At 36.7% G+C, this 14,337-nt stretch overlaps 1 protein-coding gene and 1 pseudogene across 2 annotated transcripts in view; one reads left to right on the top strand and one right to left on the bottom strand.

The window, feature by feature from the left end:
- The window catches only part of PANK1 (pantothenate kinase 1), a 50,717-nt gene extending 36,736 nt beyond the window's left edge, over positions 1 to 13,981 (top strand). For both annotated transcript variants that reach the window (XM_016127947.2, XM_016127948.2), the window contains exons 4-7: positions 3,898 to 4,074; positions 4,576 to 4,699; positions 7,714 to 7,839; positions 11,884 to 13,981. In XM_016127947.2, the coding sequence (XP_015983433.2) occupies positions 3,898 to 4,074; positions 4,576 to 4,699; positions 7,714 to 7,839; positions 11,884 to 11,943 (487 nt within the window). In that variant the 3' untranslated portion in view covers positions 11,944 to 13,981. The remainder of the gene's footprint in view (positions 1 to 3,897; positions 4,075 to 4,575; positions 4,700 to 7,713; positions 7,840 to 11,883) is intronic.
- LOC118604342 lies at positions 7,296 to 7,414 on the bottom strand (annotated as a pseudogene).
- Positions 13,982 to 14,337: the final 356 nt, after the last annotated feature.

Raw genomic sequence — 14,337 nt, 5'->3', positions numbered from 1 at the left:
TTGGTATAAACTGTTCCTCCAACCTACTGGATCTCAGAGTTGACTTTTGGAGGGACGTTTTAAGGAACAAGTATCATGTGGAGTGTGCTTTGGGACATGACATTGAAACCATTGTTTTTGATAGATGAAGATATCATGTAACTTCCCTGGACTGCAGTATCCTCATTTGTGCCATGAAGGGAGTTTTTTCTTAGATGGTTTCTACAGGCTTTGCCAGTACTGAAATTCTATAATACTAGTCACCCATTAGGACGAGAGCATTGCTTTTCTCTATTTCCATGACTTGTGATAGGTCTGTATAAATCAGTGGTTCATCACTGGTGAAAGTAAGATTTATCCCACCAGGGGATCTAGCAATGTTTGAAGACATTTTTTAATTGTCACACTGGAGGTGGGGTGCTACTGGCATCTAGCAGCTAGAGGTTAGGGATACTGCTAAATATCCTACAATACAGCCCTCCACAAGAAAAAAGTATGGAGCTCCAAAAGCCAGTAGTATTGGTGTTGAGAAACCCTGGCTTACATATGCACATGCACGCATGCACACACTTGTGACTAAATCCTGCTTATGTCCAGAATATAGGTTTTGGTGTATAAGTTAATTGCCACTAGGCATACATTTTCTCACTTAGAATACAGAACTAAGCCTCCTTGCCCACACAAGACTCACAGCTGATCCCATGACCTCATTAGGACTGTCAGTGTATTAGAGACAAATGAATATTTCAACTGAGCTGGTTTTACCTTAGTGATCTCCTGATAAAGGTACAACTTTTAAGAAACTACAGACTTCCTCCCAGAAGGAGTAATTGAATTGATAAAGCTAACCCCAAGATAAAATAAGCTAAACATTTTCTATAATTAGATATTTATAATTTTGTTGATTGACACTTAAATTCATGAATTACATCACAGGTAACCTTCTCGAACATGGAAGTTCCAGGGATTTGGGTCATCTTGAATAGCTAGCTGCTAATAATAAGCTAATTGTGGTGTTTGGCTTCTATTCCATGTGTAAATAAGGCCTATAAATTTTAGTTATTGTTAAATGCCCATTAATGACCAGTGGTTTGCAATCATCAACAGATCCTGTCTGGATGTCCAAGCTTAGCAACAAGTTCTCTTTAACCAATAGTTTTGGAAATGTACTACAGAGGGAACTGAACGTTTAATAGAGAGTTCTTTCAGGGGCTGCCACAGATAGGGGAGTGGAATGAAACATCAGTTCTGGGTCCTGATCCTCTTTGTCTAACCAGAGTTGTTCTACTAAAGTTTTCTTTTGATCTCAGTTAAAAATCACTGATAAAACGGTCATGGTCAGCAGTGAACATCAGTGTGTGGAACACATGCTGGGAATTACTCATCTCAGCAAATGGCTTAAGCTTAAAATTTTGCTGCTTCTCTTGTGAACTGATAGCTGTAACTCCGGGCTTTTGTTATGGTATTATACTCTATTTTCTCATTAAGCATTTTTGTTTTTAGAAGGCCACGTCATTACAGGATATCAGTTTTTCTTTTAACATGATTTCAAATGGTTTGTTTCAGTTTTATGTGTAATTTTATTGCCTTCTATATTAGATAGCGACATTTTTTTTCTATTGACTCCAGTTTTGTTAGTCAATGAAAAATAACAGGACTTTACAGCTGTTGTTGTTAGAACGTGTATTCTATTAAAAGAGGAATGTAAAGAATTTTGAAATTTCAGTGGGAGTTGCAGTATAGCTCATCTCATTGTTTTGGAATCTGTTTTAAGGGCAGAAGCACTCAATAATTGAAGGTTTCTTCTACTCCCTAAAATCCCTCACTATAAGGCTTTTTTTTTTAATTTTTTTTAATAAAAAAACAACAATGATATGCAAAGGCTGTTCCTAGCATTATATTTTTGTGTCTGATTTTCTGAGGGTCTTCCCATCTGGTGGAACAGACAGACATATCTGATTAGAAGCAAGAGAATCACTGGATTAAATAATAGTTAGCAGGCTGGGGATATTTAAATAAAGCGCTTTTCTGCAACTGTGCATTCTTTCCTCCTGTCTGCAGTGTACCACCTGTGCAAGTGCATGCTCGCTTTCCCCATTCAACCTCAGTGCTTTGTCTGGAGTCACCTGTCATTTTCTAGTCATACAAAGCACTTGCTCTTCTTCACTCATACTAATACATCAGTTGATGAGTTGCCTTCTTTCTAAGTCAGCCAGTGTCTTCAGTTGTCTATGTTAGGAATAGGTTGTCGAAAGCCTTGAATACCAATACCTGATGTTTAAAGAAAGATTATTACTGTTGATGAAAGATAAAGCTAGAATTATGAGCAAAGACTTTTTAAAACTATGCAGAGAGAAAACAAGACATATCCAGGTGAACTACAAACCAAAAAGTATTCCTGTTAAAACACAGTAGCTTTGTAGGGTAAACTGATACTGATAACATAGCATGATCTGCCACGTTAAATGTAAATAAAGATAAGCTTTCCTGGAAGAAATCCAAAATTTGCATTATGACTGAGTTGTCAAGGCAAGAATGTCCATGAAGCTCTTTATGTCCTCATTGTACTATGGCTATAGTTTGGATAGCTGCTAACTGGCGGTATGTGATTTTCCACAGCAACCCTAAATGTCAGTCAAGTACGAATTTTTGTAAGAATCACTACTTAAGAAATATTACATACAGTTTTGCTGTAGATATGATTTAAAGGACTATATGCTTATCTACAGTCTGGTGCCTTCTTGTTAGTGGTTATGGACAGTAAATATATTTACCCTAAATTTTCTCCTTTTTTAAAAAAATATTTAGGTTAAAGATAACCTTAATCTCTACTCGAATTTTCTTTTAGAATTAGAAGCCAGTACTGAAACACATAGGGGCTTCCCAGAGCTAAAGCTCTTGGAGCTTCAGAACAAATTGATGTGAGCAATTTATTCTTCTACATTTACTCTTCTGCGTGATAAATAAAGACTAAAACCCATGGTCATGTCAGTGCTCCTTGTCCTGACAGAAGTTCACTGGTGATAGCTTTACTCTGAACCTGCTTTTCTTTCCCTCAGGCAACTTTGATATTAAAACACAATTGAGTTCATTCTCAACTACCATAATTAGTTTCTAATTTTGTCTAAAAAGACTCTTTTAAGAGAATTCCCACTCCCCCGCCCCAAACAATGGACAGCTTTTAAAACAGTTTGAGCCTTATAACTTTTTGTGACCTTCGTTACTATTTTTGACTTGGTGGTAAGTAAAATATTAATAACCTTTTCCAGAGTCTAGCAGAAAAAAATATAATATGAAACCAATCAGTTGTTTCCTTTCAGAAACTTCCAAGTAAGTTAAATGATACTATTTCTGCTAGAGAAGTGAGGTCAAATGAAAGCTACAGCTTTGGGGCTAGCTATTCCTAGCTAAGTCCTAGGTCAATTTTGTCATCCACAGAGTTTGACTCCATAGATGTGAACTATGCACAGTAATTTTTTCTAAGTATTTATATTCCATATATATATATATATATGTTAAATATATATATACCAGTTATTACTTAGCTTATTTGCTGCTTTCAGACCACACGACTAGGAGAGATCATGATTTAGCCCCATTTTATAGTTGGGAAGACCAAATGAGGCACTTAGGTTAGTGGCTAGTTGAAGGTCTCACAACAGAAATCAGTGAGAGTCTCACTCTGGTTTTGTTTTTAAATTCATGGGCAAGTTTTTCTTGGTGTTTCTTTTCAGTCTCTGCCCTTGTTTTTATCCAATCTACCCTTAAGCTCTTTTGCACCCTAACATCTTACTTCAAGTGCCCCTTTGTTTTTTCTTCCATCTTTATTAACCAAGATTAGTGGTCTTGATGTAGTTGGGGACTTGGATGGGCATATCTTTAAGTAAAATTTAAAAATAAACCTTATTGTTCCTTCAGTCTTGGAGGTGGAACATTCCTAGGCCTATGTTGCTTGCTGACTGGTTGTGAGACCTTTGAAGAAGCTCTGGAAATGGCAGCTAAAGGCGACAGCACCAATGTTGATAAGCTGGTGAAGGACATTTACGGAGGAGACTATGAACGATTTGGCCTTCAAGGATCTGCTGTAGCATCAAGGTAGACACTAAGTAGCTAGGAGCAGTAGTGATTAAACACAAGGCAGCATCTCCACCCTGGCTATTCATATAGTTAGTTTTACAGATTTTAACCCACCAGCCTGGTGCAAGTATCTATGGGATCTGAGCTCAGACTTGGTCTCCTGCCCTTTATGAAGCACTGAGATGTTTAGCTGTTGATGCTTGTGCTTAAAATAGAGCAGCTTTGAAAGGAATTTCTGGAAAACTTGCAACAGTTTCCCCTGTTTCATTCTTGTTCAGACATCTAGAGGAATATAAAAACCATTTTTCCCCCCATTAATAGCCATGCTATTGTGTCCCTATTAAGAAAAGGGCAGCCAACCATTCATATCGTAATCCTGTCTACTTGTAAACCGTGGCCGTGGAATCAGGTCATTTGAGTTTGAACAGTTATTCATACAGCTTTCCACAGTACCTTGGTGGAAGTATGGGGTCTGCCTGAGGATGATTTTGAACACTCTCACTAATATTTCCAACATAGCTTTGGCAACATGATGAGTAAGGAAAAGCGAGAATCCATCAGCAAGGAGGACCTCGCCCGAGCCACACTGGTCACCATCACCAACAACATCGGCTCCATTGCTCGGATGTGTGCGTTGAACGAGGTGAGGCCTTAACCCAGGGAAAGCCGCACACCATTTATCCACGTCATCTTTAGTAGTGCAATAACTATTGACTCTTACAAAGCTTCAGCTTCTTGGGAAACCTGCCCTTCATTATAGTCACATCTCGTAGAATGTGAGGGCTGTGTGTTGGGGGAGGAGGAAGAATATATGTTATTATTTTAAGTAGGCACTAGATGATAAAACCATCCAGCCGTAGAAGAAACATGGTCAAATTACAATTCATGCCATAGCCTCTCTAACCATCATTATTACTACATGCCTCCTGAAATGTGAGGAAAAGCTCTTTGCATCCTTGCAAATATTTTCAGGGGAAACGTTTCACTTGCAGTATTCGATATTCTCTTTGCTTTCAGCTTCTTTACAGTGTTGCCTTGTGGCATGGAGTTCAAGCAGCATTGTACAGGGCTATCAAAGCACAGAGAGCTTGCTACAGCTGAGGCCAGCCAGAGCCCAAGGCACAAGAAGGGGTGGAGCCAGTGACAGACAAAGCTTTGGTAACATGTTTTGAAATATTGAAAAATTCCTTTGGGAATAAAAAGGAACCCTTTTCTGAAATACAAGATTTGTAAAATAGAACAGCTGTCACTGAGCTGTGTTAGGAAGACAAGAAAGAGGAATTAGATGTGGAACAGGTAACAGTATGAGAAGTGTTAAAGAATCATAGTAGCATTGGTAATAGTTTTTTTTAAATATAATTTTTATTAGAAATATGACAGAGAAGAGAGCTCAAATCATAAGGGTACAGCCTGGTGAATTTTCACACACACTTGTCTAGCCACCACTCAGATCAAGAAATAGAACATTATAGGTACTGAAAAATCCCCTCCTAATGTTAAACAGTGTATGAGGCAGTCTTTATGATAGGTGGGTGCCAGCCCTGCCTTTGAGCTCCGGGATTGTAAGAGACACTCTCACAATATAGCATAGAATATGTCACTGGCCTATTGGTCAGGGTCATACTTTTTATAAGGCCCCATTTCAGATAGAGTTTAAATGCAAGAATGTCTTACAGAGACATGCCTTTTCAAAGTCCACTTCGGTTATAGGACTCACTGTAACAGAGAATTTGTTTTTTGACATTAATTTTAAAGAGAATTTTTCTAAGTAGCCAAACTGGCTTTAAAACTTAAGCCTTATGTATGTACTTGGCTGTACTCATAGACCTCAAAATTCAGTTTGATGGGAATAGAGCAACAGGACTTTCCCCTGCTTTCCACAGAGTTTGAGTGAACCAGCAGGTCTTTTTACAGATATTGTAATTTGTATTATATTTTAAGTGAAGCTGAGCCTTTTTTAATCTGTTAATAGCCGTTAGTATTTCCCCTTGTGTGTGTATAAACTATATATTAATACTGTTCACTCATTTTTCTCTTGGGTTGTTAGTCTTTTTCTTACTGATTTGTAGGTAACTAATCCATTTTATACGTACTGAAAATACTTTTGGTTTATTGCTTTTTATTTGGATTTATTCATGGTGATGTTTTTCCCTGAATAAATATTTGATTTCTTCTGAAGGAAATATTATCAGCCTTTTTAATAGATTCTGAGTATTAGACCTTTTCTATTTCAACATTTTTAAAAAGAATTCTCTCATGTTTTCCTCTAGTCTTTGTCTATTTCTTTTTTTATTCTTTTCTCTTTTACTTTCACATTTATATCTTGGACCCACTTGGAATTTATTAGAAATAAAGAGTGTCCGTCACCTTTTAATACCACTTGTTTTCCTTCTACCTTGCTACCAGAGTAATGCAGGACTGGGGCTTTGAGCAAGTCCTGCCTTGGACTCCTTTGTTTTGGGGAAAATGGCAAAACACCTACATTTAATTAAGTTCCTTTTTAATCTGAGTTTCTTACTTTGAGTGTTCCTTGCCGCCTCTTAGTCTGGGTGGTTTTTGACTACAGTTGTCATTTGTGGAAACTTATTAATACCACCTCTCACCCCTCTGCCCATGGGAATTTTTCACAGTGGTTAATAGGTTCATGAACATGCAGTTAAAAGGTGAGACAATTAAAAGCTGATGTTCTCAGACTCTGTTACTCTTGATAGACTGAACAGAAAATAATGCCACTTTCCAAGACTCTTTTCTCTGATATGAGTGACCGTAACAACAGGCAGCCTCGGCATAATAGGGCTGAGCTCAGTGTTACGTGTGTATTCAGAATGCAAATCTGTATCCATTAGAACAAAAAGATAAGTGTATTTTTCATTACTGTATTTTAACCCACATTTTGACCAAACAGGATATTCCATCATATATTCTTAAGGTAGAGACTAAGCATTGTTTCTTTTTGTATTCCCAGTGTTTGGCACAGAGCAAACTGAGTAAACACGTTAGAAGAATAACCCGTATCATGGCCATTTTATTTAATGAATTGGTTAGAATAATATTTTATAGTTGAGAGTTTGTGGGGCGGGGGGGGGGGGGGGTCGAAGGAATGCACAAGCAAATTTAGCTGAACTTGAACTCCAGTTACAATTTTTTTTCTTTTTAGGCGAGGCTACCATTGGTTGACCTCACAGATTGCAAGAACCTTGTCAACTTACAATCTCTTATTTTTTATTTTTTACTTTTTACACCTACTGCACCTGGTCTTCCAAGGTGGTCTCCCACCCAAGTACTAACCAGGCCAGACCCTGCTTAGCTTCCGAGATCAAATGGGATCAGGCTTGTTCAGGGTGGGATGGCTGTAGATTCCAGTTACAATTTTATATATAAGTGTCGGGGGCAGAATTTCATACAAGATCTACAGCAACTGAATATACCTGTAAATAAGCCTGATGTCAGTCTCTGCCTTGTTCAACCCAAATCTCACCCTCTTGTTTTTATGGTATGCACTTTGAAGTTTCTTCAACTTCATCTTGGAAATGCTGAAATAATTCTACTTAAAAAAATTATTCTGCAAGGTCCTGGGTGTACAGTGATGTACGGAACATTGGGTCTTTGCTAAATGCTATTTTTATATCATGGTTCAATTTTTTCTTTCTTTCCCAGAATATTGACAGAGTTGTGTTTGTTGGAAATTTTCTCAGAATCAATATGGTCTCCATGAAGCTGCTAGCATATGCTATGGATTTTTGGTCCAAAGGACAGCTAAAAGCTCTGTTTCTGGAACATGAGGTAGGTTGAGCTTGCATGGACTTAATTGTTTTATGTGGAAGTTTTTGGATTGTCTAACATATGTTAGCATTTATGCAGAGGATAAGGAAAAACAATATATAAAATGGAAGCTGTCTTATCCAACAATCGAGACTGGTAGTTGGTTAGTCAAAAAAAAAAAAAAAAAATCAGTTAAAATGCATAGTCATTTAAAAATATTTTCCTTCAAATATATAGTGACAGAAAGAAATCTAACAATGGACGGTGAACACACAATAAATGTATAAATGCCTTTCTGTTGAAGTATATGCCTGAAACTTACTGGATTAACCATTGTCACCTTAATAAAAAAAATTTAGAAAAATAAAAATAATTTTTAAAAATCTTCCTAATTTAACCATTTTATTTCCACATAAATGTATAAATGTGCATTCACTCACCAGTTTTTTGATGTCAGACCAAGGCCTGTTTTTTTGCATGTGTTCTACTAATTAGAACTCTAGTTACAATTCAATAACAGCAAAAAACCACAAATGATCCAATCAAAATTGGGCAGAGGACTTGGATACTTCTCCCTAGAAGACCTACAAATGGCCAACAAATATATGAAAAGACGCTCAACATCGCTAGCTATTAGGGAAATGCAAATCAAAACCACAATGAGATACCATCTCACACCTATTAGAACAGCTGTAATCAACAAGACAAGTAATAACAAATGTTTGAGAGGATGCGGAGAAAAAGGAACCCTCATACACTGCTGGGTGGGACTGCAAATTGGTACAGTCACTATGGAAAACAGTATGGAGGTTCCTCAAAAAGCTAAGAATTGATCTACTGTATGATCCAGCAATTCTTTTACTGGGTATTTACCACAAAGACTTGAAAACCCATATCCAAAAAGAAGTTTGCACACCAATGTTCATAGCAGCATTATTCACAGTGGCCAGGACATGGGAACAACTGAAGTGTCCTACAATAGATGACTGGCTAAAGAAGCTGTGATACATATACACAATGGAATATTACTCAGACATAAGAAGAGATGAAATACTGTCATTTGCAACAACATGGATGGACCTCGAGATAATCATGCTAAGCGAAATAAGCCAGACAGAAAAAAGTTGAAAATCACATGATGTCACTTATATAATGGGATATAAACCTAAAAACAACAAATGAGCAGCACAAACAAACAGAGACTCATGGGCATGGACTATAGGCTACTGGTTACCAGAGGACTATGGACTAGTGGTTACTAGTGGGGTGGGGGAGGAGGGTGAAGGTAGATGGGGTAAAGAGGGTCAAATAAATGATTTAGGGGGAGGGTGAAGTGGGCAAAGGGGATCAACTATATGGTAGCTGAAGGAAACTGAACTTTGGGTGGTAAACACAATAGAATATACAGATGTCAAATGATAATGTACACCTGAAAATTATATAATTTTATTAACCAATGTTACCTCAATAAACTTTATTAAAAATTAAAAAAAGAAAGAAAAGAAATCAAAGGAGGTGTAAAATATGTGTGTACACACACACACACACACATATACACCTCCTTTGATTTCTGGTTTGTTTTTCTAAAGTGGATCAAGACCTTAAAGATACTTATGAACCAATTTGGTTGCAAAAATTGTAGATTTTCCCCTTGATCTTTCATATATAGCAAAGATTTACTCTCTTAGCAAGTTTCAGTATTAACTATATTTTTCAATATTTTTCAAGAATTTAACTATTTTCTTAGAAGTGACCATTTTATACTCTATCGGTTTAGGTACTATATACTTAAATTAGGTTATTAACAATAAAACTGTCATAACAAATTTGAGGGTAAACACAGCTGACTCTTGATAAATAAACAACTCAACTGGTGATAACAGAAGTGCTTGGGCTACTCAGAGTAACCTTGTGGCCTTGAGAGACTGGTGGCCTTGAGAGACTGGTGGCCCTGGACATCAGCCAGACAGACTGTTTACAGAGGAAGTGGAGAGCATCAAAATCCCATACATCAAGTTTCTACACTAACACGAATCAGAGGTTTCTAAATGAGTGGGGGCCCTTTCTTCCCACCTCCTCTATCCCCCTTTTTAAATACCATGCTGTAGAGAGCAGCCGTTTATCGTAGACAGTGCCTGATCCCTTGGCATATTGCAACAGAAAAATCATTGAAAGAACTGGTATAAATTTCAATTGTAAAGAATAACTGTTGTGACATTTTTCTTATTGCCAAACTGAATTATTTATTTGAAAAGTTGCTGATGCATTTATGTTATTTAGAGCTCTCTAAGCCCATATTTTATTATTATTAAAGCATAAAACAATGGGAACTTAAATACTAAATAGTAAAGGCCCAGTAATAGAAATTAACACTGAAGAAAGCCTTTTGTTGTTGTTGTTGTTTAAGCGGGCTTAAGGCATCGAGTGATACACTCTTGGGGGGTAAGATGAATGTACTGCCAGAATTTTCACTTCTCCTCTCCCAACCTTTTTATCTGCTTATTTGTCAGTTATCGACATAAGATTTTATTTGAAAAAGAACAAATCACCTCACCTCGAAAAATAATAATAGTTAAAATGAAAAATGAAAACCACAAACCACTATTCCAGTCCTGCTAGAGATGCCATATTTAGTGATTAAAAATATTGGACACAGTTATTTTATCTGGTGTGTATCTATGTTTTATCTGGCCACCCTAGTTCAGATTCTCTGTGTGCAGGAAACAAACCCTAGAAACCTTGAGAGATTAAAAACCATCTAAAAGAGCGCACCGGTAGTTAATCGGTGGTAAGATAGGCAATGAGATACAGTGTTTTAGGGAAACCCACGTCTGTGGGTGAAAATGCATGCCACTCTCTACATCCTAGGTCTCTATGGACTATGGCTTTGGTTTGTTACTGCTTATCACAACTCAGGTCTCTATGGCTAATGAAAGTGGAGTATTTTTATAACCACTTGTGGGTATTCCAGAAAATTCTCTGTGTTCCGAAGTTCACTTTGCCTTACTAGACCACACCGTGGAGAGTGAACTTTGGGGAGGCACTGGTATGGTTGGCTCTCCTGCTCTGCCTCAGGAGTCTTCACCCCCTCAGTCTCTCATTCATTCAGCTCATATCAGTGAGCATCTCCTAAGGGATGTAGTCTAGCTGAGCCGCTAAGAGCACAGCCTCTGACTGACTGGGAGGCATTAGACAGCTCTACTGCTCCATCTTTGTTTTAGCATTTGCAAAATGAGGTATAATAGTATGTCTCATAAAGTTAATTATGAAGATTAAATGAGTAAGTTCATGTCAAGTGCTTAGAACAATTTCTAGCACATAGTGAGCCCTCAGTAAATGCAAGAGGGCAGCAACAGATTGTGCCATGTAGCATTCTGACATTTTGCTACCTGTTTCTGCAGTAACTTTCAAGTCAGGCCTACACCAGGGTATGGAGTCTCCTGAGTTTTAGAGACAGTGGAGTTTTCCAAAAATTTCTATTTTTCAATTCCTTTCATTTTCACAGAACCATGGGCAAAGTGAAGCTCAGGCTGATTTAGATGCCTTTCCTAGATCTAATGAGGGAAACTTACAGTTCTTCCCTGTGAGATATTATAACTTCAAATCAGACGGATTTGGGGTTGAGCCCAGGCAGAAGCCATGTGACTTTGAAAAGGGTAAATTTCAAAAGGGTAAAATTGGCAAGAATTAAAATAATTATGATACTAACAGTACACAACACTTACGAAGCACATACTTTGTGCCATTTTCCTAAGCATTTAACATCAGTTGACCCGAGATATCCAATAAATGTAATAATACATTTATTGGATATCTCTTTGTTTATAATAATAATTATTACATATAATTATCGTATACATAATTATAATAATTATATGTAACATGTAATAATTGTTATAATAATAATTATTATTATTGTTATTATTATTCCACCATGGTTCATGGCAGTTAAGGTTTTAAATTTATCTACAACATTAAGGGGGTGCAACATTTCTAGAGTTATTAAAAATGATAAGTATTTGGCTAAGTTCAGAGATAATCATACATTTTCCCAATGTTTCATAGGGTTACTTTGGAGCTGTTGGGGCACTGTTGGAACTGTTCAAAATGACCGATGACCAGTAGAGATGAGCCATAGATGGAACAGCCTTCTGTGAGAACAGAGACCTGAAAACTTCTGCTGGAGAAGGTGAAAGCCACCGTGAGGACAGAAGCCAAGCCATTCATGGCAGATGCACCTGCTGGATTTGTAAATAATTTAAAATCCTTCGAGCTGATCTTTTACTCTTGAGTCTTGAGCTTATGATTCAAAATGGGGAATACAAGAGTTTTTTCTGTATACTGTATTTTTAAAAACAAACAACATTTGTGCAGCGTGGCCAAACCTACCAATTTTCTGCATTAACTTTGAAAAGTTGTATAATGTTTAAGAAGGACCTGAAATGTAAGTGCTGTTTATTTTTCTTCTGGGGTTTACTGATCAGTGTGGTGATTTTAAATTTGTTTAGTAATTACTCTAGGAGATTTTACCTTTACTTATATTTTTCATGACGTTTCATGATTTGCTGTTGGTTTCAAATGAAACTACAAATCTGGCATGTTTTACTGTGAACACTATTTTGTTTGTTTGTTTACCTTTTTTGTCTTTTTTTTTTTTCTGGTTGAATGTCTTTTGGGAAAAGAGTCTTTTCCTCTGTCTGTTCTTGGATGACTCCCCCTCCCCACCATACCTTCCTTTCATATAATTGTTCATATTAATCAAGGTGCTGTCCAACTCGATACAAAGTTAAGTATGAGATCTCAAGAGCTCTCAAAAGTGCTCTTGAGGGGAAAACTCTGAAAGTGCTCATGAATTTAATGAGTCTGGAGAAAGCTGAAAATTATATGCAATTTTGTATTATCCCACAACACAGTGTTTTGTTGGGGTTATTTTATGTTAAATTGAAATGTTCTATGATGAAATGTCCGCCTCCATGCACAGCATATGAATGGCGGCAAATCCTGTGCAGGACATTGAAATTTACAGGGCAAAGTCTCCCGGTAGATTAACTGTTCATATTGGGAGGTTTAGGAGAGGTTATAGGTTGAGGTGTCAGGCAGTAATACCTATTTGTTTTGTACATGTATGTACCTAGGAGCTTTGTAACGAGGCATCTTAAATAATAATACATTTTTTTTATTTGAAATATTTTAAACTAAAAACTGTATTTCAATCCCAGTTTCTCAAATTAAAAAATTATGATACTGATCTCTCTATATATTTTTTTCTTTTTGAAAGACATCATTGGGACCGATGGGTAACTTTCAAGTGAGAATCTTGTACAAATATTAAAATGCTTGGGATCTAATGATTTAGAACTATTAAGTCTTTTGAATTGAGCATATTGTTGAAGGGGATTTTGGAAGGGCAGTACATTGCTCCATGATGAATCTTTCCTTCTCTGCCATCTGTTCACCACCTTTAATTTCCATATCTTCAAGTCTTGAAGAAGTTGATGTTAATTGAAGTATTCACTTGTCTGGTTGAAATAAAGCCTGTTTCTGTTGTGATTTATTTAGCGTATATGTTATTCTCATTTCTTAATCTGCATGTTCATATTATCTGCTTTTGTACCATGAAATGAATGTGTGTTGTATTTTTGCTAACTCAACATTTCATAATTTGAGCTTGTCACATAAGTGTGGTAAAGTCCAAAACACTGTCTTAAGTTGAAGTTGTAGCTCTATGCAGGGATTTTTTTGTTTTGTTTTTTAATATATGGTTTTATTGTTCTTATACAACTAACTCCTTATTCCCAAAATATCACTGCAATATTTGGTAATTCCAAAAGAGTTTCAAAATTTGATCATGGCAAATACATTTTATCAACTCATGCCTGGCTTAAAAAAATTTCAAGCAACTAAGATGTTCTTGAAAAAGATAACTGTAAAAAATCTACATATTATCAATGATAGTGCCTTTTTGGTTGTTCTCTTCTACTATTCCTGTTCTCATCTGTCAGGGAATAACACACTTTGGATCATGGTTCTGCGAAAGAAATCAGGGCAAGTTGGTGTGACTGATTATTTAGTTATCTGGAATTACTTGACCTCTCATTACAAATGTTTAAAATGTTGGTTTAGCTAAGGAAATAAATTATGCTGTTATGCAATATCAGTGAAATATTGGCTACATGTAGCCTGAGGATTTTTATATTTACTTGAATTACAGAAACTTTCCTGCAGCTTAACATCACAAAGGATTTTTATCTTGAACTATATGAAGTCATCATGGTTGCCATGTCATCCAGAGGATGACTTTTGATTGCCTGACAGCTTCAGTTTGGATCCAGCTCAGCCACTGACTAGCTGTGTGGACAATTTACTAACCCTCTCACTAAGCCCTAATTTCCTCACTCAGAATGGGGCAAACAGTACTTTTCACCTCCATATTTAAAGAGATTAACACAAGGGCTGGCATATGGTAAATGCTTCATTGGTGTTAGCCGTACTGAAAAGAAAATAGATATTTTAAACGAA

The sequence above is a fragment of the Rousettus aegyptiacus genome, unplaced genomic scaffold (genome assembly GCF_014176215.1).
Source record: "Rousettus aegyptiacus isolate mRouAeg1 unplaced genomic scaffold, mRouAeg1.p scaffold_m13_p_6, whole genome shotgun sequence".
Classification (NCBI taxonomy): Eukaryota; Metazoa; Chordata; class Mammalia; order Chiroptera; family Pteropodidae; genus Rousettus; species Rousettus aegyptiacus.
This window is presented reverse-complemented; position numbering and strand designations above follow the sequence as displayed.